We start from the raw sequence: 25,467 nt of genomic DNA on the forward strand, positions 1-25,467 counted from the left end.
CAGGTTTTATTGCTTTGTTGTATGGCAATTGGTGTTCCTTCTGTAGGGAGGTTCAAAGCACATTCAGAACCAACATGGCCCTATTGGCCTCAAAGATATGTAATTATTAATTGTTTTGAAAAAGTGCCTGAGAGAAGGCTATTCTGAGATGTCTGTTACAGCTTGTCCTGAAGTCTGACTCTTTTCTTCTGAGCTTATAATCTTTCTCTGTCTCTTCCTTAAATCCATGCTTCAATATTCATGGCTCTCACTTGCAGGAAGAAGAAATGGAGGAGTCTGGGGTAAGTGGCTGGAGAGAACAATACAGGCAGCCATTCCTTTCTTGAACATCTGCATTGTACTTTTCTTGCTTCTCTTAATTTTCTGATGCCTTAGCACTTTTTCCTTTTTGATAACACTTTTTTACTTACATCAAATTTAATCCTAGTGCTTCTTTTGCTTGAGGTCATAAATATAAGAGCTGTGAAATTTTACAAGTCATGAGACACTGGCTGGATTTAGCAGTCTCATTTAATGGGATTTATGTTCCAAAATTGGGTTGTGTAATGGTGTTTCAGGTATATCAGAAATAAATTTAGATGTGTCTCATTATATATATAATTATATTTTAAATAAAGTGCTTTTTACAGCTCAACTAACTAAATTATCTTTCTACAAATCGGTCTTCATTCAAACCAAACTTCATTTTTGTTGTTAACGACTTAGATGTAACTCCAATAGAGAAAAACATCCAAACCTGCATGTTGTTTCCTTATTAACTAATAAGAGTCTTTATTATATAACAAGAAGTTCATTTCAACTGGGGAAAACAAAAGAGGAGAGATTTGTTACAGTATTTGCAACAAATTAGATGTTTTAATAAATATACTTCCAAATACACATCTTTTTAAAAAAAAGTATCTGACATTAAGCTTCAGTGAAATTTCATCCCTGTTTACTCACTAAGAACATTTTTATGCATGAGTCCATTTTATTTACTAGTACGGTTTTTGAAATAAACTATTGTGAAGAGTTAGTATGGATCATTTTTCCAATGAATAGAATTTCATTTTTTATTTTGGGCAGAGTAGGTATTATGATGTATTTTAATGAAAATATGCACAGACTTATATAACTAAAATGTGATTTTAAAATCCTTGATTTTTATCCTTTATTTTAGTTGTATGACTTACCTGAATGAGGCATGAGAGCTTTGACCATAGACTGACTTCATGCAGATCTTTGCATGTTTATAGTTCTTTAAAGGATTTAGCAAGGAGCTCAGTTTCAGACTTATCATCTTCCTTTACCCTAGGTCTCTTAGCCAAGGCAGTACAAACACAGCAGTACTTGATGTTGCACAAACAGGTGGACACAAAAAACGGGTGCGTCGCAGCTCATTTCTTAATGCCAAAAAGCTATATGAAGATGCCCAGATGGCTCGAAAAGTCAAACAGTATCTCTCTAATCTAGACTTGGAAATGGATGAAGAAAGTCTCCAGGCACTGTCTTTGCAGTGTGAACCAGCCAGCAATACATGTAAGTGTTGTTTTTTGTTCTCTTACTATCACAAATGACAGGGATGAAGTAAGTTTAAAATGAAAAGTACAGTATCCTGAATCATATTCCTCTGTACCCTAATAGCTATTAGGGTATATATGAACTGCACCTAAGTCGACTTATACTAATAGTAGTTTTATTTTGGCATTAAGTTCAGGCATTTGGGTTTTATTGATTAAAATAATTTGTTTATAATTTTGTTAATTTCTTAATTGAATCTAATCTTTACTAGGGTATATGAGTTTACGAGAGGTTAATAAATAAATGAAAATTTAAATATTTTTTTGCAATGTAAGTAAAAAAAAAGTCTTTATGATTAGGCTGTTTGCATTAGCAAACTGGTTACTATATACCAATGCAGATTGGACTTATACTTCCTTATACCTTTGTTTCTAATATCTCATGTTTTCAAGCCTCAAACTATGTAAATAGTTTAATTACTCTGTATTATGATGTCATATTTTTTTTAAATGATGCTGCCTTTCAGTTGAATGAGAAATATTTTAGAATTGAGGACAGATTATATTTTATTTTTCTAAACTATTTGTCATTAAACTCAATTCAAAATTGAAAGATTCTAACAGAATCAGTTATCATCTTAATCTATGTCATGCTATGTTTTTTTGCTTAAGTACCCAAAACTCCAGGGGACAAACGGTCCGGAAAACCTGAAACATCTCCTGTCACACATCGGTCAGGGATGCAGCAGAAGACTCAGCAGCAACAGCAGCCCAAAGCAAACCAGGTTTTACAGGTTCCTGCTGTATCACTTTATCCTTCTCGTAAGAAAGTACCAGTAAAAGATCTCCCACCGTTTGGTAAGTTCTACAAAGAATTTTGTTTTGGGGGAAAACAAATTTTCACAAAAAAAATTCAATACTTTTGCAAATAATATTTATATTATCTATATTATATTTATATGTAATTTGTATTAAGAATTTTGATAATAATAGTAAAATCTAATACAAGCTAAACGTAAAGAAAAGAGCACAGAGAGGAGGAAAAAGAATGAGAAAAAAGAGAAGAAAAATAAGAATAAGACCATAGTAAAGAAAAAGAAAAGTATATAAAGAAGTGATTTCAAACCTTCATCACAGGTACAAACATATTTAGTAAGTTTTCACCTTTTAAAGTTACAAATATTTTTGCTTCTTTCCATATCTCATCTCTTATCTATAAGAGATTCATATCCATAAATAGCAGCAGCTTTTCAGTCCTCATGTAAGCAAAAAGTCCATAAAGGGTAACCAGAATTAACAACATATCTTATATTCAGCTTTATATTCCTTCCATTTAATTCTAGCATCTTAATCTTAATTTCATTCAAATATTGTTATAGCATTTTATTTTTCTTTATTTCTTCTTTGTCCCATCACATAGAGTTCTTCAAAGTTTTAACAAGTCTCTTTTCTTTAATCCAGTAGGAAAATACTTTCCAGGTCACTTTCTTGGTTTGTCATTTGTATTTCCCTTTTTAAACAATGAAATGTATTTTTCCAAATTAGTCTCTTGGACTCTCAGTTTTAAATCTACTTTCAGTACTATATCTTGTCAGACAAAGTTTGTTCTGCATCTCACTTTTCTTCAATAACATCTTTTGGACATAGTCTGTCCATAAAAGTAGACATCATTACTAACATTGTTGATATTATGACTACTGTTTTCTGATTCCATTCTTCAAAAGTTTTTTTTTAGCACTTTTATGGTTACCTAAAATCTTTAATCTCCTCAAGGGCCCAATTTTTGAAATCATAATATTCTTTATGCATGTTGTAACAGCCAAAACAGGAACTAATTCCCACAAGAAGCTGTTTATATTTTATAATTAATTCCAAAATTTTATTGTAAATGTTTCACTATTCCAATTTTATCTGGACCCTTAGTCTTTTTATAATTTTCTAGGATCAAATTTTTATTTAGCTTTTTGGTATGTCTTTCATATTTTTTAAGTTTGTGACTAAAACCTAATTTTTTTTGTTGTTCATGATTAAAAGCAGACTCGCACAGCATTTTTAAACTTGTCACTCCAAAGGTCTCTAATAGTAGTTGATGAGCAATTTCCAAAAGTAATTGGAACACAAGGTGTGTGAACTTAATGTCTTTTAAGCCTCCACTGTGGTTGGGAGCAATATGATTAATTACATCATCTTCTGGTGCTCAAGCCCGTGGAAAAAGGCAGTCCTGCAGTCTCTTCTCTTCATGAAGAGCAACCATCCAGAGCATATGTGGATGACATCTTATCCTTTCTTTACCTGGAGAGTGATTTGGTTATTATTTGCTCCACTGTTGGAGCATTTGCAACTTCTGGAGGCAAGTTGTTCCACTGATTAATTGTTCTAACTGTCAGGAAATTTTTTCTTAGTTCTAGGTTGCTTCTCTTCTTGATTAGTTTCTGTCCATTGCTCCTTGTCTTGCCCTCAAGTGCTTTGGAGAATAGCTTGACACTCTCTTCTTTGTGGCAACCCCTGAGATATTGGAACACTGCTATCATATCACCCCTAGTCCTTCTCTTCATTAAACTAGACATACCCAATTCCAGCAGCCGTTCCTTATATGTTTTAGCCTCCAGTCCCCTGATCATCTTTGTTGCTCTTCTCTGTACCCTTTCTAGAGTCTCAACATCTTTTTTACATCGTGCTGACCAAAACTGGATGCAGTATTCCAAATGTGGCCTTACCAAGCCATTATAAAGTGGTATTAACATTTCACGTGATCTTCATTCTATCTCTCTGTTAATGCAACTTAGAACTTTGTTGGCTTTTTTGGCAGCTGCCATTTCTTCTGAAACATAATAATTTATGAACTGACATGAGTTGACATTAGCAAGAGTGTCATACACTTTGAGATTTGGGAATCATTTTTCTGCCTCTGTGTAATTTCACGGCAGGGGTGGTGAAGATAACTGTAAATGGGTAATGAGCTATATGAAGAAATGGGGAGTTAAAATGTAATTAATGTTACATTTGAAAGGCCCATGAGGTGCCTTAATATGGACATACTGAGGAAATTGTATATGTATATCTGAAGATTGTTTTCCTTTTTCCCTGTAAGGCATAAACTCCCCGCAAGCTTTAAAGAAAATTCTTTCACTCTCTGAAGAAGGAAGTTTGGACCGCCATAAGAAGCAAGCAGAAGATACAATTTCAAATGCTTCTTCACAATTATCGTCTCCTCCCACTTCACCCCAGAGCTCTCCAAGAAAATGTATATTAGTGCTGTCAAAGATTTTAAAATTCTTACATGCTCTCTTCTCTAATCATAGTTACCTATAGTAACAGTTAACAATAACATTAGTTGCCAAAAATATAATATGTTGCCAAAAATCCAGTAACCCATAGTGAAGAGTCATTTACTTTCATTATAAATTATATGCTATGAAATCCCTTAAGGGAATAATTTTTTTCTGTGCTTTTAAATTTATACTAAAATATATGCAAAAATATGTATAAATTTATAGGCAATATTGAATACTACTTTGTCTTTAAACCCCCCCCCCACTGCCAACGGCTTTATGCACTCCCTTTACATTCAGTTGACCAAAAAATTTTAGAAAAAAAATTCTGATTCATCTGAACAGACTTAGAGGAGTTTAATTAACTCAGCCACAGCCATTTTTTTTAATCCCATTTATATCCCACCCTTCTCCGAAGACTCAGGGCGGCTTACAATTTAAGCACAAACCAATGTGCTTAGCAATAGCCTTCATTCTATGTATATGCCTGCTTATTAGGGCTTTCGCGCCCCCCCAAGCAGCATTATTACAAAGTCAGCTTATTGCCCCCAACAATCTGGGTCCTCATTTTACCTACCTCGGAAGGATGGAAGGCTGAGTCAACCTTGAGCCTGGTGGGATGCGAACCTGCACTAATTGCAGGCAGCTGGTGTTACTTAAGGAGGCATTAGCCCACTGCTCCACCAAGGCTCTTTTTTATAGTCATTTCATAATCACAAATTCTATAACTTTATTTCTGGAGTTTTTTTTCCAGAAGACTCAGATTTCTTGACTTATATGAGGCTGGGTAGCTAAGACTGGGTAAATAGGTTTCTCTGTCATGACCCATATGTTGCAGAGAAGCCTTTTCTTGGAAATTTGATAATCCCAGATACCAGAGGGCTTCTGAAAGCAACAATACAAAGCATTTACAAAGCACTTTTTAAAGCTTCATTATGAAATAATGAATCTTTTAAATATTTTTTCTTTATTTCTTGCTTTCAACTGAATGGTAGTTATTTTTAATTATCATTTCTTACTGTACCATTGACATTTATTTGTTTGTTTGTTTGTTTGTTTATGCCTACATGCATGCTGTGGATGAGTTATGTTTCTTTTTGTGTGCTTCCAAGAATCTTGTAATTGCAGAAGTATGGAAATTTAATAAGTTGTAGGATTGCCTTCATTTTCAGGCATAGCATCTCTATATGTGGAGATAATTTCTCTCAAAAAAACGTATCAGTAAGTTCAAGGAAAGTGAATTACTGCTGCAATTGTAATTTTGCATTTTTAAGGATAGCCAGATATGTTTATTGTGTCAGAACTGAATGAAAAGTGCAAGTATACAGTAGCAAGTATACATTATGAAGGAATCATGAGTGCCAAAGGTTATATGACTATATTCATCAGGACTTAAAAATTCACCAGGACTGAAATAAAGAACAGATTGTGCAAAGTAGGGTTTCAAACTGATAAAAAAGATATATTTTTCAAAAGAACAGATTGCATATTATATTTCCTCCTTTTCAAATTCAGCATCTTGGAAATATGATATTATCAATATTCCATTGTACTTTATTTGTTTTTGGAATAAGAAGACATTTGAATTTGTTCTGTTTGTTTGTAGTTTTTATATAAATTGTGGAAAGTTTTATTAAGTAATTAAACTATTCTTCCTGCAGGTTACATGCTGGCTCCTAGTGGCACAGTGGATAACTTTTCTGACTCTGGTCACAGTGAAATTTCTTCCCGATCTAGCATTGTCAGCAATTCTTCGTTTGACTCCATGCCAGGGTCTCTACAAGATGAAAGAAGACAGAGGCACTCAGTCAGTATTGTCGAGACTAATCTTGGAGTGGGCAGAATAGAAAGAAGAGCGACGGTTGAACCAGATCAGTACAGTTTAGGGTATGATGTTCATGTTTTATATTTATTTAAGACTTCTATGTGATGTTTTTAAGGGACGCGGTGGCTCAGTGGGTTAGGATGCTGAGCTTGTCGATCAGAAGGTTGGCAGTTTGGCGGGTTGAATCCTGAGTGCTGTGTAACAGAGTGAGCGCCTGTTACTCGTCCCAGCTTCTGCCAACCTAGCAGTTCGAAAGCACGTAAAAATGCAAGTAGAAAAATAGGGACCACTACGGTGGGAAGGTAACAGCGTTCCGTGCGCCTTTGGCATCTAGTCATGCCAGCCACGTGACCACGGAGACGTCCTCGGACAAGTGCTGGCTCTTCGGCTTTGAAATGGATATGAGCACCGTCCCCTAGAGTTGGAAACGACTAGCACGCATGTTCGGGGGAACCTTTACCTTTTTACCTTTATGTGATGTTTATTTATTTACTCTGCTCTTTGAATCAGGTTTTGAATACATATGTTGCTATAAACTTCAACAATTTTGCCTCTTGATGACTTAGAAACTATAAAAAAATATAAGACTAAACCTGTAGGATCTATAAGATTAAATCTATAAGATCTGTAATACAGATCAATTGTCAGGTATGAACAACCAGACCCATACATGTGGAGTACAAACTTGTTACTTTATTGTTCATTGGAATCAGTTTTTGCCTAGAAAAGATTAGATAAGACTCATAGGTATGGGGGTTTGTCAGACCTTGCTCTCTTGTGTTTACTTAACAAGTCCAGACTAATTCCACCCTTGAGTCCTCCTCTCTGCTGGACATTTAGATTCAATATCTAAAAGATTTTTCAAAACAGATCAGCACATAAATACAGCAAGGTCATTTGGGCAATGTCTCATCCTGGGGTCATAAAAACTAAAAAGTGTGTGTGTGTGTGTGTGTGTACCAATGCATCTGTCTATCACCATACTACATATGTTTCTATGATCTGTTCTGTTGCTAGATTTGAATATATTCTTGTTTATTTCATTTTTATTGTTATTCTCTGAAAGGAAAAATAAAGTAGAAAAATACATGTTGAAAACCCAACCTTGTCTTATTTGAAATAGCACTGATTGTGATAGATTTAGCTGCACATATTTGGACATTACAGCACAGATAGTCTTCAACTTTTGACCACAATTGAGCCCAATGTTTCCCTTGCTAATCAAAGCAATTTTCAGTGAATTTAGCCCCATTTTATGACCCATTTTTGCCAAGGTGGTTAAGCAAATCAGTTCAATTGTTAAGTGAATCATGCAGTCATTAAGCAAATCTGGCTTCCCCCATTGACTTTGCTTGTTGGAAACCATCCGGCAAAGTTACAAATGGTAATCACAGGACCCTAGGACAGTGTAACTGTCATAAATACATCCCAGTTGCCAAGTGTCCAAATTTTGATCATATGTCCATGGGAATGCTGCAGTGATTGTAAGGGTGAAAAACTATCATAAAAGTTAACTTTTTCAGTACTTATAACTCTGAATGGTCGCTAAATGAATAGTAGTAAGAAGGCTACCTGTATCTGTAATGATTAAAGTGCTTTGTATAATTACAGAATATAAGTATGGGAGGAATAACTTTTTAATGTATTCAGGAGAATTAAAAGTATAAAATTTGTTTTCTACTATTGGTTACATCCAGTAGTGGGATTCAAATATATGAAGAACTGGTTTTCTGTGTGGATGCCGCTTCCGGAAGTCCATTCTGGGCCTGGGCAACAAAAAATTAGCTACCGGTTCTGCTGAAGTGATGGGAACCAGCTGAATCCCACCACTGGTTACATCATCATGTTACATTATAGTGACTAATTATTTCATTGCTATGCATTTTTAGCTCCTGTGCAGCACTGTCAGAAAACAGAGGGTTCTATGGTGCAGCAACCATGCTTTCTTCTCCCAGTACGGAGGAACTATCACAGGATCAGGGTGATCGAGCGTCACTTGATGCAGCAGATAGTGGACGAGGCAGTTGGACTTCTTGCTCAAGTGGTTCCCATGACAACATACAGACAATTCAACATCAGCGAAGTTGGGAAACTCTGCCTTTTGGACATGTTCATTTTGATAATTCAGGCGATGGGGCAGGATTGTGGGCCTCAGGCAGTCACATGGACCCACTGATGTTCTCCGATCATGGCACAAAGTATGGCAAGCAGAGTCAAGGTAGGGAGGGCCTTGATCAAGCACAGTCCAGAGCAAGCTGGGCATCCTCCACAGGATACTGGGGAGAGGACTCTGAAGGTGATACAGGTACCATAAAACGGAGGGGTGGGAAAGATGTATCAATTGAAGCTGAATCCAGTAGCATAACATCCATAACAACAGAGGATTCAAAGTCGGTTCCTATGCCAGCTCATATAACTATGCCAACAAGTAATACAAAGGGTCTTATTGGTAAGTTTAATTTTGTTTCCCATAAACTATCCTACATATTTATTATTATTTTTTGTAGATATTTTTCTTTAGCCTTTTAAAAATGTAACAAGAGGTTAACCTTTATCTCATATTTTCTTTTTTTCCCATGAAACCATTTCTACTGTGAAAAGTAAGATACTGCTTTTGTCATCATCATCATCATCATCATCATCATAATGTTATTAAAGCCAAATCTTTAAGATCATTTGCACAAAGCTATACGCACTTGTAAAGACTATTTGTGTAAACATTAAGAGTTATGGAAAAGATGAATTTCCTATGCACAGTTGCTGCTTCCCCAGCCAGCCTATGCTCTATAGCAGGGGTCTTCAAACTTGGCCCTTTTATGACTTGTGGACTTCAGCTCCCAGAATTCCTCAGCCAGCGTGGCTGGCTGAGGAATTCTGGGAGTTGAAGTCCACAAGTCATAAAAGGGCCAAGTTTGAAGACCCCTGCTCTATAGCTTCTACCTAAGCTCACTTTCACCCTCAGTTTCCCCCAACTGTAAAAGCAATTCTGGTTCAGCATTACAGCAATGGAAGTCCAAAACGTCTGGAAATGAATGTAGAATGCTGTCATGAAGGACTCAAAGCAAATTACTGATCATATACCTTACCATCATAATGGTTTAGTAATTACACAGCACCCAAAGTTGTCGTAGTGACCCATTTAAATCAAATTTATTTGAGAACAGGAAGCCTTACTCTTATTCTGAGTAGACTGACAATTTCACTTGACTGTGTGGGCATATAATTAAACCAGATCAGCTTTTGGCTGACTGGAATATTTGGAATTTGGAAACCATGTTGATGTACTCATAAAATGACTGACGGGGGGAGGGGGGGAGATGACACTTTACTTTTAACAAAATAGCGAGTTACTAAGCACCACGATGTTTCCTTGTAAATTTTGTCCCTTTTCTAACAATTGAGCTGACTTGCAAATGAAGCACTGGCCCATCAGTTTATTGTCTAAGAAAGGTTATGGGTCTTAGAAACATAAATTATGCTAGAAGTACTTTGCAATATGGAAGCTCGCCCTCCCACACACACACAGAAACATTTTTTTAATGTTAAAAAAATTGAGTGGGGAATTTGGAATGTGCCAAAGCAGAAACTACAATGAGGTCTGATAATTGCATTGCCTTCTTTGCTAACTTTGTCTGAATTGATTGATTTACCCCTCCTCACAAAAGGACTTAGGTTGTCTTTTTGCTTATCCAGATACCAATTCAATTTGCATTCTATGCCAATTCAAATATTTATCACATTTACTTTGTGCATTTTGAAGAAATTGTTTTTGGGGAAAAAACCCCACTTCAGATGTTTAGAGAATTGAAAAATAAAAACAATGATTTTATTGGAAGAGTGCTTCAAATTATACAGTTCATTTGTTTTAATATTATTAACTTGATTTTATTAAACTATACTGAAAAATTTAGGCAAAACATGAATCTTGTTATAATGGGGAAACTAAATAAACATTTAAAACCATTTACTTTGCAAATTGTTTTAGTATTATTTGCCTTTTTTGCTAAACAGTTAAACTCTACACATTATACCGTTGTTGTTTTTTTAATCCCATTTATATCCCACCCTTCTCCGATGACTCAGGGCAGCTTACAATCTAAGAAGCACAAATCAATGTGCTTAGCAATAGCCTTCATTCTATGTATATGCCTGCTTATTAGGGCTTTTGCCGCCCCCCCCCAAGCGGCATTATTACAAAGTCAGCTTATTGCCCCCAACAATCTGGGTCCTCATTTTACCTACCTCGGAAGGATGGAAGGCTGAGTCAACCTTGAGCCTGGTGGGACTCAAACCAGCACTAATTGCAGGCAGCTGGTGTTACTTAAGGAGGCATTAGCCCACTGCTCCACCAAGGCTCTATTGCATAGAGTTTTGTTGTAGCTATATTTTTATAGTACTAAAGTCATAACACATCTTTCCCAAAGGTCACCATTCCTTTGTGAATTCCCTTCATGAGTGCTTTTTAAAATGGTTTTAAATCTTCACTTCTGGTCAGTTGCTATCCTATCTTTTCTGTAGCTTTGTTAAAGTGTTTCGATTTGTGCCTTATAAATAAGACGTACACATTAAAATGTCTACACCTGCAAAATTAAGTCAAATTAAACAGTTTTGTATGATGCTTGTTTGATAGAAAAGTTTTAAGTCCATTAGAATCAATAAAATTGAAAACATAACTGCCCTTTCACTGGCTTATGTAGTCAACCTCATGTAAACATTTCACATTTTGAAAATTATAAAAAGGTTAGGGCATTAGAGGAGATGGTGCAAATCCACAAAAGACTGACTTTTAGTGGCTTTTTTAATGCCTCATCGTTATGATGCATATGATGGTTTGCAAGACATTGCACATAACCTAATACAGAGTCAATATCAGTATGTATTATGAATTACACAAATATTTGTAAATTATTGCTAATAGTGTATTATTTTACTGCAGCTCGAAAAGAGGGTCGCTATCGTGAACCACCACCAACCCCTCCGGGTTATGTAGGAATACCTATTGACTTTGGAGAAGGAATTTCTCATCCAGTCCGAAAACCTCCAGATTACAACATAGCACTTCAGAGGTCTAGGATGGTGGCACGATCTAATGAAGCCCCTGGGACTTCAGCTTCACCTTCACAGCAGCAATCACAGGGTCATTCCTCTGTCAGGCCTGTTAACAAACCTCAGTGGCATAAACCAAACGAGTCAGACCCACATCTTGCTCATTATCAATCTCAAGGGTTTTCCACAGAGGAGGATGGTAAACATCTTATCACATTTTGAAAATCATAAAAGGATAATTTCACAAAGGGCATTAGAAGGGATGGTGCAAATCTAAAAAAAAATGACTCAGGCTCTGACATTAAAATTACTCAGTTTGTTGCCTGAATATGTTTATGAAGGAAAAGATCATAGGACATTAACTGTTTGAAAAATATGCTAGGTTTCTCCCAAGCCTTTGTGAAAGGCTGAAAGCTCATACCACATGCTCATAATTGTTTAAATGTGGTGTATAACTTTTGTTGTTGTTGAAAAAGAGCTTCTCTGAACAGAATGTTGAAAACATTTTTAAATACATTGTTTTGTATACCGAGACATTTAAAGCAAAGCTGAAGAAACTGTGGCCTTGATGTTGCTCCACAATGCTAGTTGAGTATGATCAAATTCCAGCAAAGTCCCTCAGGCCAGTTATAAAGGTGTGCTTCAGTTGTAATATATAATTCAGGATTATAAATAAATGGAACCAAATTCAAGGATACCAAATATATGCCAGTTTCATGTAGCAGTTAAAAGCTCTGGGCTAGAGACCATGAGTTCTGGTCCTAAGGCCAGCAGGGAGAGTTTTGGCCAGTCACTCTGTTTTAGCACTAGGAAGAAGGCAATATATATATATCTATATATCTATATGAGGTATTAAGTTTTAAGTATCTTTATCTTTATTTCCCTTCTGTCGTGTTGTATTTGCAGAAGATGAGCAAGTCTCTGCTGTCTAAGAATTGGAGCTTTCGGGATTACAAGTAAGCCAACTTTAAGGAGAGCACAAGATGACATCCCTAATATAGGAGCCTTGGAACATTAATTAAAGGATGGTGGACCTGTGCCTCCTTCCCTGCCTTAAAGCAGCATGGGCTTCTTCTCCCCTACTTCCCCCCACCCTTCTCCCTTTGCATGTGAAATACTGTGAAGAAATTGCCCTGGCACTTTTCAAACTGTGTTGCTTGAAATGCGCAGTGCGGCATCCTCTCAGCTATCACTGTTGCCGTCTACCACATCACACAGTATCATTCCAAATTCCAAAGTCAACTCATAACTCTGACTGCACTCTCCCATGCCTGGAAGCATTTTAAATTCTTTTTCCTATCTTAATCCCGATCCTAGCACTTCGCTTGATTGTGATGAAGAGATCAACTAGTGGACAAATACATTTGGCCTTTATTAAGAAAGAAATGTATTGAAATCCTTCAAGTACACAGTGCTTGTTTCTTGTTTACAATGCCTTTGTTGCTACTCTCTCTATATATTGTATTTGGAGAGGGATGAAAGGTTACACCTGCATTAACTACAGTATTATTTTGTATTATTTAAGAAAGTTTGCTAGCCTGGACTACTTTTTTCTTTTTTAAAAAAAAAGCGATGATGTGGTTAACTAAAAATGGCTTAGTTTATATGAAAGATTCAGCCTTTCAAGCTTGGTTTTTAGTGTCCCACTCAAAGCACAGTTGATTAATTTCAGAATTTCTGGTTTTGTTGCTTTGTATCTAATGATGTGGTTCTATTGACTCTTGCAAATAATCTGTGAAGATAGTGTGTCCTTTTCCTGTGCCTTAAGGAATACAGGATGGTAAGTAAAAATATTTGTCTTCAGTTGTTAAATGGCAATATCTTCTTTTGCTTAAAATACTTACATGATTTTTCCATCCTCCTCCTTGTACTAAGTAATGGGCTTTTGTCATGCAAATAATCAGGGTAATGTATTAAGACAATTCAGCACACACTGCAACCAGTGCCAATCTCAAACTGTGTTGCTATTGGCTTGGCATTAGAAAATAGTGAACCTTTTGAAGAAAGTAGGTGTCACTCAGCAAGCTTTTGCAGTGAACAATTATTCATAATTGTCTTTTACAGAACATTGCATATATAGAGGAGGCCAGTGGGTATCAATCACCTGCTTACAGCTGCTATGAACCCTTTAGTGTTGGAAATGAAAATACATCCCCTTTCTATTTTCTGTTGTTATTTTGGTTTTGCACAGACTCCAGAAAAGTGAAGGCTGCCAATCTGAGTAGTACTCAAATGTGAGGAACTGCTGTTCTTGGATTTTTTTTCCATTAAATTCAGCTGATCATATTGATCAGTAGATAAAAGTAAATAGTATCAACTTATAAAGATCAATTTACAGTGGTTTTTCACTGTATTGAACAATGTCAGTGCTTTATTTAATCGCTTTCTCCTATAATCATAGCTCTTCTCTATTTGCTTATATATCACCTTGTCAATTATGCATTTGTAATTTTACATGTAATATGCATTTGCCAGTTTCATTATATAGGCTATGGACCTCATGTGCATATAGCAAAACAGAACAAACCTAGCTGTCTCACAAGTTGCACAAATGTTATATAGGAATTAAGTAATTGTAGACCATAGGACTGCTAATCTCAGTTCACTCTGTGATGTCAAGTGCAGAATGTATGACTTACTGGTGATTTCCTCATACTTTTGATACTACTTGTACCTGTATGTCTTTTAGAAAGACATTGGTGGAGTCTGTATCCCTTTTGTATTTTTAATACAATAATTGTACATATTGGTTATATATTTTTGTTGAAAATGGTAGAAATGTACTATGTTTATGCTTCTATCCAGTTTGTATGGAGCTGGAATATAAATAAATATAATGTTAATGATGTCTGATTTGTTTTGTGCTCATTTGCTTGGGAGATAGCCAGTTATGTGCAACATTCATATATGTGGGGGGAGAACTATACGTGTAATTTTAGTTGCAGAAATTATTTGAGGAACTTTTAAGACATGATTTAGATCCAGTAGCAGTAAAATTATGGTAAAAATCATGCACAGATTTTCATGCAAAACATACAGCAGGATATAAAATATGATATCTCATTTTAAGTTGGTTGATCGGTTCCTTGTCTCAACCAATGGATCAACATTCTGTAGATCTGAAAATGGAAGAGCAGACTCTGCACTTTGAAGAAGAACGCTAGGAAGAAAAAATATATATATTAGCCCAACTTATTTTATGAAATATTGTATGCACAAGATAAATTGCTAACTTTTATAGAAATTTATTTTACATTATGAGACTAGGTTCTATAAAATACTAATTATGAAGAGTCAAGAATTTTAGGAGATTAACTTTAAACATACTATTTGTTTTATTGTAGCATAATCTACCTCTTATTGGTGTCTTTGTTCCCTGAAATCAAGGTCTGGATTTATTAGTGTTGCTCTGTGGGTGGCCCTACACTGTATAAACTTAAGAGTAATTAAGTATATCCTTGTTTTATAACAAAGCAGCTATGAAACAAAATTAACTCCAGTAATAAATAGTCATTTTTTTAAATGAAGATTGGGTTGATAGCTTTTGAAACAAATTTTAACATTGAATATAACAAAAAAACAAATCTCTCCCCCAAATACTACAAAAATAACTTTCTGATACAAATAATATGCTACATTATTTTCTCTGTTGTGAAATGTTAGACATGGATCATTTCATTTCGATAAGGGTGACTGGATACACACAGCAATATTATATAAAAGGTGTACAGAGACGAAAGTGACAGAACAAATGATGCTATAATTGTTGAATAATACATTGAGTATTAGGAGGTTACATTTAAATTTTTTACAAATATGCTTGAGAGTGTTAAAACATTTCATAATCTTTATGGAGATTCTCAATCATCCAGGTCATGGTTGTCCCAAAGGTGCTTTTTAAAATGGCAACCGGACTTTGTTTTTCCTACAAAGCCCTAAAAACAAAGTCCAGTTGCCTTTTGAAAAAGCACCTTTGGGTTTCACACAGTATTTAAGTATAAATCTCCAAAAAGAAGAAAATGTCTTCTTCAGATAACAGCATAACTTCAAATGAATAAATGCTGTTTCTATACTGTATTTATCCAAGAAAAGACCCAGAATTTATGATAATCCTCAAAAACAAAACAAAACAAGGAAAAACACATTTCATCAGAAATAGTCAAAATTTAAAGTCAGCAAAGGCAAGTTCATCCATTCTTAAATCCAGTTGGTGAGGTAATGTTCCAAGGCACCTATGCTTTCATAGTTGCTGAAGTGACCCTTCATGTAAACAGGACTAAATTCTGTGGTCTTTATGTTTGGAAAGTGATAATCTACAATGGGGCAGCAGTAGGAAAGTGCCTGAGTTGTGCATACAGAGACACTGCAACAGCCATAGGTTCAAGGATCAGTCATAAATCCTTTTTCAGCAAAACTATAACTTTGAACAGTTGCTGAACAAGCAGCAAATGAGGACTACCTGTATAGATAACATCCACCCATTTTTAAAAGTAAGAAATGTTCCATGAGTTGCTTGAGGTCCAAATTCATCTTATCTCCTTTTGATCATTTGTGTAACTGCAGTCTTAAGCTTTGTACATTCCTCAACCTAATTCTAAAAATATTTTGACATTCATATTTTCTTGATGTGTGACAAAATAAAAAAAAATAAAGTTTCAAATACAAGACTGCTTTAGTCTATTCTTTTTACAGCATAAACCTTTAGCTGCAATAGAATTATTTCTATAAAGAGTATATTCATACCTATTACTTGTACAACTTTTTTTGGGCATCCTAGAATTTTATTTCCTCTGAGATAATGCAAAGTATCTTATTCTGAATCCTGCTTTTTTACTAAAAGATCAAGACAGCTGTATGTGCTTTGCAGAAAGTATTTTATAAGATGCCCTTAGTAGTTTTCACAGGAAATGGCCAAAACCACCCTATAACAAGAGTTTAGTTTCAAAATGATTTTAATATTTTGCAGATGATTCAGGTCCAATCCAGGACATCTTACATTATAGAAAATTGCTAGCTATCAGTCAAAACCATGCTTGATAGTTTAGCCAAGTGTTCTAATTACTGCAAGGCAACTTTAAGAATTTCTGTTGTTAGGTCTTAAAAAAAGTTGCCTTTCACCATTTTTGCCCCTCCGCTTCAGCATTCCCTGTATCTATTATATCTGACAGAATGCCCCACATACTTTTCTGATACCAATGGATTGTTTTCTTATTAGCTGCTTTCCTATTAGCAAAACCAAAATAAGAAATATTAAAAATGTGGTGAAAAAGTTATTAAAATAATCTTTAACAATTTTTTAAAATGTAGGAGACTGAACTTGTCAACAATTGATGCAAAACTGGAACCTCCCCCTATATTAATTCTCTTTAATCTCCTCCTCCAGATATTTCAAAACCAATCACTTTGCTTAAAGAAGTAAATTATCTACTGTATATTGGCAAAGCTGTCCATGCTGTTGAAAGGTGGGCAGTCCAAGGTGAAAACATTCAAAAAATTCTGTATAGCACTGTAGAGTGTCTTCACTATAATAGTCCATAGTCTTTTTTTGTATATATATTTTTATTAGTTTTCCATTATTACAATAATATCTTTAAAAAGCAACATGGTGTCCGGGTTACAATAGTTCCATTTCAGACAAATACATATTATTACAAATCTCCAAGTTATAATCAATACTTCCTCTCCCTTTTCCCTTTAATATATACTATCTCTTATCTAAATTAACATATTTCTTATTGCTACCCATCAGTTATTTAATTGTCTGTGTGTGTATTAGTATATTTCATATTTTAACATTCCATCTTTAACACATCAAACACCTTATCTATTTTTCTAGCTTTAATTTTACATTGATATTGAAATTAAAACGTTTAAGACTTCTCATTTTCATATTGCTAAATAACCTCCTTTCCCTTTACACAATTTTCTTCAATATCTGGTAATGTAATCCAGTTCTTATTTATCTCATTTCCATTTCCATATCAATTATACAATATTTAGAATAGTAGTCATTAAAATACCAATTTGTAAGGAGGAGAGAAGAAAACAAAAAAGGAGGACAATATAATATTGTTTCTCATTTATAGTTTCCACATATTAAAAATTAACCAAAATTTCTTCCATTTCAACATTTAATATATCCTTTCATGTCTCTACATCCAAGTATATTAGTTACATTCTATCATTTTTAGCATATATACATCTTAACCCATATCATTAAAAAAACTCAATATTTCAATGTTAGTATTCATACATCTGTATTTTATTTTTATTTTATTTTTATTTTATTTTTTTAGTTAATCAGTATTTTTATCTACTCATCAAAACAATCTCGTAATACCAATACAATCCTGTCTATTTTAATGTTATCTATTTCAGGCCTCTTAAAAATGTTCATATTTCTTCAATCTTATTCTTGCTTTCTTCCTTTGCCATGTCATTTTACACTTCTTTGCCTCAGGGTCATCAAAGCATTCTTGTATTACTATATCATAGTGAAGTGGCCCTCCAGTCTCCACCTTTGAAGGATTGAAGAATCTGCCAACAGCACCAAATCTTCTCATTATTTTCACCTCTTGATATAATTGTCCTGGTCCAAATAAACTTCCTTCCATATTTTCTCCATTACAATCTTCAAAAACCTGTATTTGTTGAATATTTAATTCTTCTGCCAATGTATTTGATTGTTCTATTTCTTCTGTTAAGTTATGTCCCAATAATATATTAATTGTAGTCACAGTTTGAATTTGAGTTTGTTTCATCGAGATGCTTTCTAATTCTTTTCCAAAAGCTCTTATTTCATCACCAGCTGTAAAAAGGAACTGATAAGTTTGGTAAGATATTTCCCACATAGCCTGAATTTGTTTTTGAAACTCTTCCATCATGAAAATTCACATCTGGGATTCAAGGTTACTCTTATCTCGTTTTTCTTAAATATTTTCTTGGTTTTTTTTAAAGAGAAAGTCAGATTGCAATTTCAATTTTAGCCACTGGGTGTCCCCCAAGTACTTTGGAAATTCTTTTCTTTTAGTATTTCTTTCTTTAATGTTTTTTTTAGAAAGCACCCCTGGGCTTGTTCGCCGCCTTTTGAAGGGAAGGTTAAATTTCCCCCTCCCTCTCTACAGGGGGGAAAGTACTTAACAGCTTAATTAGGTGAAAAGAAGATGATTAAGGTATAAGAGAGGAATCTTACCCCCGTCTCTTCCACGCTGCTTTAATGTTGCCTGATGGTAAGTTTGACTTCAGCTGTCTGCAGCCTAGTAACTGGCCATATTCCTATGGTCAGTCTTTCGTCCGCCGGTACAAAGGGAATGCAGGCACTAACGGGGGGGTTGTTGCTCCCCCGCGTTTCTGCAAAAGCCCCTTCTGTCTGGACACCCCTCCAGGGCGACTTCGGTCCTTTTAGGACCCCCCAGCGATGCGAATCTGGACGTGGAAGACAGAAGCTGTCCTCCAGACGTCCATTGTTGGCTGTTGGCAAACCGGAAGTCCATAGTCTTTTTGCCATCTTGGCTTTTGCATAAATTTGTCTTATGTACCAATTGTGTCCATTCCTAAACTTGGAGCTCTTGGAAACTTATACCTCAGTTACTTTCTGTGTGGATTCCCATAACTCACTCTACATGGGGCTGCCTTTGAAAAATACTTGCAAGCTGCAGTTGGCCATGAATGCACAGGGGTGGCAGGTTTTGAGTATTTCTCATTATACACATAAAGTACCACTCTCCCACGAGTTGCTCTGGGTCCAATAAGTGTCTAGCTGTGGTTCAAGCTGCTGGTTATCATCTAAAAAGTGTTCCTAAATACTGTGGGAATCAAAATAATATGGAAAAAATAGTAATTGAAAATGGGAGTTAACTTACCTTGGTTAAGCAAGTGAATATATTGCAACTTATATGTGAATTGTAAAAGTAGCTTTTGAATGGCCTTAGTAGCTGAGAAGATATTTAGTGTACCTTGTTGACATACTTTCTACTACAAAAATAGTCTCAGTGTAGTACTACTGGTTTTAAATTAAGTTGGATTACTTTAATGTTTTATACATAAATACTAAGACATTTCTTTTTTCAGGTACACAGAAAAGAAAGAAATAGTAAGCCAAGGAAATTCAAGACATAAGATGACAAAAAAAAGGAAATATAGCTAAAAGTAGATTATATCAGCGCTATTTATTAGTTGCTCCATATCTTTCTAACTTTAAATACTATTCCTGCTTCTATGCTTTCATTATGTCCATATGCCACTTCATACATTATTGTTTTTCTGTATTTCAGGATCTTTTCAACTCCATTTCTTAATGAATTTCTCAGCCATCCTCTTTCTGTCAGCCCATTTGTTCTTTGTATGTTTGGGTATATATGTCTGTCTGTCTAGCTACTTATCCATCTATCTTATCTCCATTCTCTCTGCATGACCAAATTACCTCATTGTGTTTCTTTAATATCTGTCACTCATTTTGTATTCAGTCCACATTAATTCATCACCTATTCATGTTTATCAATCTTTTAAATGTTATATTATATAGTTTTGTGGTACCCCATAAGTGCTAAATTCCACTATATTTCTCCTTATATAAGGAACATTTGATTTATTATAACAAATTGGACAGAAGCACACTTCTATGCATAGCTGTTTTCTCTTTGGCAAATTTTTATCTCTCACACATATCTTTTCCCAATGTTTCATCTCTTTATACTTCTTCATGTATCCTTCCATGTTTAGAAAACATGCTACGAAGGTATTAAAATTCAACTACGTGTTCTTTTCAGCTCTTTTCATTCTCAACATATAAATTGCAACTCCACTGTCCATGTCAATCACAACTTTCATCTTTGATACCAACATCTCCAGATCCAATCTGCTATATTGTCTAGTGCTAACATTCACAAAAATATATTCAGATGCTCAGCCAATAACACAGCATAAAGAGGTGCATCGTACCAACATATTTTTAGTATCATCAAACCATTATTTTATTTTGTTGGGAAAATAATCTATTAAAGTTTTTTCATTGGAATATATCCTATTGCTTCGGTAATTCTAGGTTGATTCAGTTGCTTTTAATTTTTTCCAAGTTCATTTTTTAAACCTAGTATATACTCTTGAGGTCTTCCCAAAAATGCTCTGTTCCATATTCAGAGCCTCTGGTCAACCTTTTATCCTTTACTATGTTTTTCAATCATTCATTATAAACAATTGGATAGACATATTTAAAAATGTTTTTTTTCTAAGGTGATGTTCACCAATCTTAAAAAAACAATCATTCTTTTTATTCATTCTTAGTTTTCCGAACGATCCATGGAAGTTTTCCATTCTCTCTTATCCATTCATTTATCCAAGCCCTTCACGCATGGAATAGAATTATTTGAGTGACCACCTCTTCACAATTTCATCTGCCCATTCTCCCCAGGTTCTCTCTCCTGGAGAGCTACATTTGGCAAGCTACAGGTGCCAGACCTCTGCTATGGCTTCTGCACTCTGGAATCTTTTCTCCTCTGACGTGAGGTCAGCTTCATCACTCTTGAATTTCTGGAGGTCCCTCAAGACCGGGTTATGCCAGCAGGTCTGGGGACTCCAGGGGACAGGTAAGCTAGTGAAGTGGCTCAGCTATTTTTAAAATCCTTCTATCGTTCTTTGTTTTAGTCTGATTTTTATATGTTTTAATGTATTTATTAACTTTTATTTACTGTTTTTAGCTGTCCAGAGTTTTGTAAGACAGGCTGCTATATAAATTGGCTTAATAAATCAATAAATATATATCATGTGGAAGGGTATTATTTTCCCTTCTGAATTGCATTAATTCAGAATATTTTCCATCATTGATATTTTGTTCTACCATCGCTTATTACTCATTATATTCTAAATTACATTAAGTAAAAGAAAAGGTTTCTCCTGTCCAGCTGTGTCTGATTCTAGGGGGTGACACTCATCTCCAGCAAGCGTCTGAAGATACTTCAGTGATCATGTGACCAGCATGACCATATGCCAAGGTGCACACAATGCTGTTATGTTCCCACCAAAGTGGTACCTGTTTGCCTACTCTCATTTGCATTCTTTTGAACTGTAGGCGGATATGAGCTGGGGCAAATAATGGGAACTTACCCCATCATGCGGTGCTTAGGTTGCGAACCTGGGCTATCAGTTTTCCAGCTGACAACCTCGGTGTCTTTGACTGCTGAGCCATAGTGCCCTCTTATATTGTACATTAGTCAAGGAAAACAAGTAGCTACTACCAACCTATGGATTTTCTACTTCCATATTCATCTCAACAACCTAGACAACACTACTACTTCTTATCATTCTGAGATGGCACCTTAACCCTTTCTGTTTCACTTAATATCACAGGTGTCACATATTTTAGGTACTGAGCACCTTCAACAAGTGCAGTTACTGAGGGTCTCTCTCCCTCCAGTATATGTATATGTGTATGTATACGTATATATATGTACGTATACACATACACTGTATATACAAACCCAGTATACACACACACACACACACACACACTGTAGAAGGAGAGAAAGCCTCAGTAATTAATTTAGCTTTGAGTTTCCAGAAGAGGGGGAGAAAGAGCGAGAGAGATCTATTCTGGAAACTCAAAGCTTCTACCTATTTCTAGTTAAGCAGTGTGATAATCAAAACCCAGAGAGTTTTTTTTCCAATAAAATAAAATGGGTGGATAAATGGAGTAGGTAGCTAGACAGATTTTTAAATATAAATCTGTATTTTAATTGATTTCTCCTTTTTCTAATATATATGTATTGTGTGTGTTATTGTGTTACTGAGTTATTGTGCTCAATTTTGGGACCCCCCCTATCCTTAGATCTAGGTGCTGTATGTATCATGACTGAATCAATGTGCAACTGAAAGTGACTTGTAATAATTGAAAGAGTCACCTATTCATTGTAGGAGAACAGAAAGGAGAATGTAGGCTGTCCGTGCAAACCTGCTTCACCTAAATATTCATCATGGAAATGTTGAACGGTCTCCATGGCAATCAGCTTTTGGTAGCAATGACGCAGTACATGGCGTAAAGCCACAGGGACGTTGTTTTCTAAAATGTGCACATCTTAATCTTCTGTGAGATACTAGATGAAAACCATTCTGTCACACATTCTCTCTACATACACACACACAGAGAAACACACACAAATAAAGAATGAGGTAATATAAATTACATGATGAATTTTTTTTTAATAATCTAATCAAATGCAGCATTGAAGTCTTCTATTTTGTATTGCATATGTTTGTTGCTGCTGGTAAATAGGCATAAATAACAATAAAATATTTCACCTCTATTTAGCTTGTAAGAAATTATAAACACTGGCATAGTAGCAAGGTAGCAGAGTAATAGCAAGTAGAAATGCAATCACAATGAATATTAATAGTGGATTGTTTGCCTAATAAAAGGTTACAGCATCTTTTTTTCAAAAACCTTTCATGTTTAGGTGAATTGGCCCATATGCAGATTCCGTGCTCAGATTATTTTAGCCACAGCAGATACTATTGAATTACAGTTCCCTTTAACCTGGTTATTATGGTCTGTGCTATGGAATTATGGAAATTACAGTTCAACATCTGGAAGGCCACATATTGCTGACTCCCAAGGCTAATGTGAAAGGTTATCATATGTAAACTGATTTTTCTATTATAATCCAAAACTTTCTGCTTTCGTTATATATGCGAAGACAACAATTTTAATTCAATTAATATAGTATAATACAACTCAAATATTAAATAATGGCTTTATAAGCAATAAAAGTACAATTGGAGTAGCTCATTTTCTCTGTCTGATACTATTGTATTGGTTTAAATGTCTTTGTCATGGTTCCGATGAGACCAGCAAAAAGAACTCCAAGGCAAAAAAAATCTTCCTTAAAGAACATATTTATTTGGCTACATAATATCGGCATGTTCAAAAGTGAACCCAAGACTGAAACAACCCCCCCAAGGTTACAAAGTTACAAGTGAAACTTCCCACCCCGGTAATATGTCATAAATCACATTCCCCAATTAACTACTTGCGCGGGCTTTCTAACAAGTTACAATCTGCCAAAATGCAACTAGCAATGACCTTGGTTCCCACAGAACAATTGTTAAGTCTAAATTAAAACGCTCACCCACCCTCCCAATTCTGTGGCAACCAAAAACGAATGGAAAATGGCTTCAGTTAATTTCGTTGTAGAGTTGACAGTCTTTAGTAGTCTTAATTGTTTTTGTTTGGTGGTTAACAAAAGGTGGACTAGATTTGCCTGTCAAATTATATTTTACATGGGAGCATGGTGGCTCAGCTGTTCAGATCCTGGGTTGGAGGTTAGCCAGCCCGCATTCGAGACCTGAGTGCTGCCATGGGGTGGGGTCAACTCCCCTCCTTTGCTCCAGCTCCTGCCAGGGACAGGAAAGGTGCCATGTCACCAGCTGATGTTTCTGTAATGAATGCGATATGATAGTTAACCACAGTGGGCATTCAGTTTTCAGCAGAAAGAGGCTGTAAAGCGGGGTACTAAGGGAGCAGTATACAGTAAACAACAGAGAAATCCAGGTTCAAATTCCCTCAAGCCATGAACTTTATATAATTTATTTTACAGGGTTGTTGGGGTGGAGGTGAAGGAATGTTCAGGACGAAAGCTATAAACCAGGGCTCTTCAAACTTGGCCCTTTTATGACTTGTGGACTTCAACTCCCAGAATTCCTCAGCCAGCATTAAGGATTTAGTCAATTTCTAGTTTAGAATCATAAAATATATGAAGTTATAGCACTGCAAATCTATATTTAAAATCAAGTTTTGGAATTTAATGATTGATGTTTTTGTATTGCCATTTGTCAATTCACATTTTTATGTTATTTTTAAAATGGGTATGTGTCAAACTATTAACTAATATATAATTCTAAAGCTCACAGCTTGATGCTGCAAAAAATACTTAAGGACTTTCATAAGGGCTTGATCAAAGTCACTTTAATTGATGACAGGTGTGTACTAACTACTATTAAACATCAGTTTGAATGTGATGGTCAATTCTGAACATATTCATATACCTAGTTGTATGTTCACTTATACAGCCACATAATTCTAGGTTTTTATTGTTATTTTCCCTCTAAATTGTTTGAGTTCGTTTTTCAATTGAATGGTACCGCTTATATGTTATATTAAAGGTAGACAAATTCTGATTTTTTTTGGTCTCATTTGTTTACATCAGAAAAATGTGGCATTGTAACAGGGGTATATAGACTTTTTATATCCACTGTATATACTAGTAGAACATGATGGGTATTTACACCATTAACAGTTCAGAAATGTCCTGTTCCCATTAATTTCTAGAAAAATGAATAGTGCCCTAGAGTGTTCTGCAGAGAGGGAAGTTAGATTCCTTTTCCTACCCTCTACTACAGGGGTGTCAAACTCGCAATGTCACGTGACATGTCATGACGTATCGTGACTTTTTTTCCATTGCTGACAATGGGGTGGGTGTGGGTTTCGGCATGACGCATCCAGCCCACGGGCCGGGAGTTTGACACCCCTACTCTACTAGTACAGAATACTATTGTATTACATATACTAATGTCACTTTACCTCTTCCCTTGACTAAAAAGAACAGTGAAAGGACAGTTGGCATCATTATCATGCTTTTCCTATTTAAACTACAGTATTTGAAAAAATGTAAGCTGACGTATTTTTCATATTTAAGATTTCACAGAATGTTAAGTAAACCTGAAATATCTGAAGTATTTAACAAAGGAGACCTCTTGTGTGTATTCTCAAGTACTACAATTTTAGAATAAGGTTTCTATGCTGAATTTGGTATGAAATTTACTTAAAGCCTAAAAA

The 25,467-nt window shown here is 35.2% G+C and overlaps 1 protein-coding gene across 2 annotated transcripts in view; it reads left to right on the plus strand.

Annotated features, from left to right (window-relative positions):
• The window catches only part of RAPGEF2 (Rap guanine nucleotide exchange factor 2), a 192,913-nt gene extending 178,423 nt beyond the window's left edge, over window positions 1-14,490 (plus strand). Inside the window, exons 22-29 of one of the 2 annotated variants that reach the window (XM_081332735.1) lie at window positions 258-281; window positions 1,295-1,518; window positions 2,172-2,357; window positions 4,591-4,743; window positions 6,433-6,658; window positions 8,486-9,045; window positions 11,533-11,841; window positions 12,549-14,490. In XM_081332735.1, coding sequence (XP_081188861.1) covers window positions 258-281; window positions 1,295-1,518; window positions 2,172-2,357; window positions 4,591-4,743; window positions 6,433-6,658; window positions 8,486-9,045; window positions 11,533-11,841; window positions 12,549-12,574 — 1,708 coding nt within the window. In that variant the 3' untranslated portion in view covers window positions 12,575-14,490. The remainder of the gene's footprint in view (window positions 1-257; window positions 282-1,294; window positions 1,519-2,171; window positions 2,358-4,590; window positions 4,744-6,432; window positions 6,659-8,485; window positions 9,046-11,532; window positions 11,842-12,548) is intronic. The other variant, XM_081332736.1, reaches the window with a different exon arrangement.
• The last annotated feature ends 10,977 nt before the right edge of the window (window positions 14,491-25,467 follow it).

The sequence above is a fragment of the Vipera berus genome (assembly GCF_964194415.1).
Source record: "Vipera berus genome assembly, chromosome: 7".
Taxonomy (NCBI): domain Eukaryota; kingdom Metazoa; phylum Chordata; class Lepidosauria; order Squamata; family Viperidae; genus Vipera; species Vipera berus.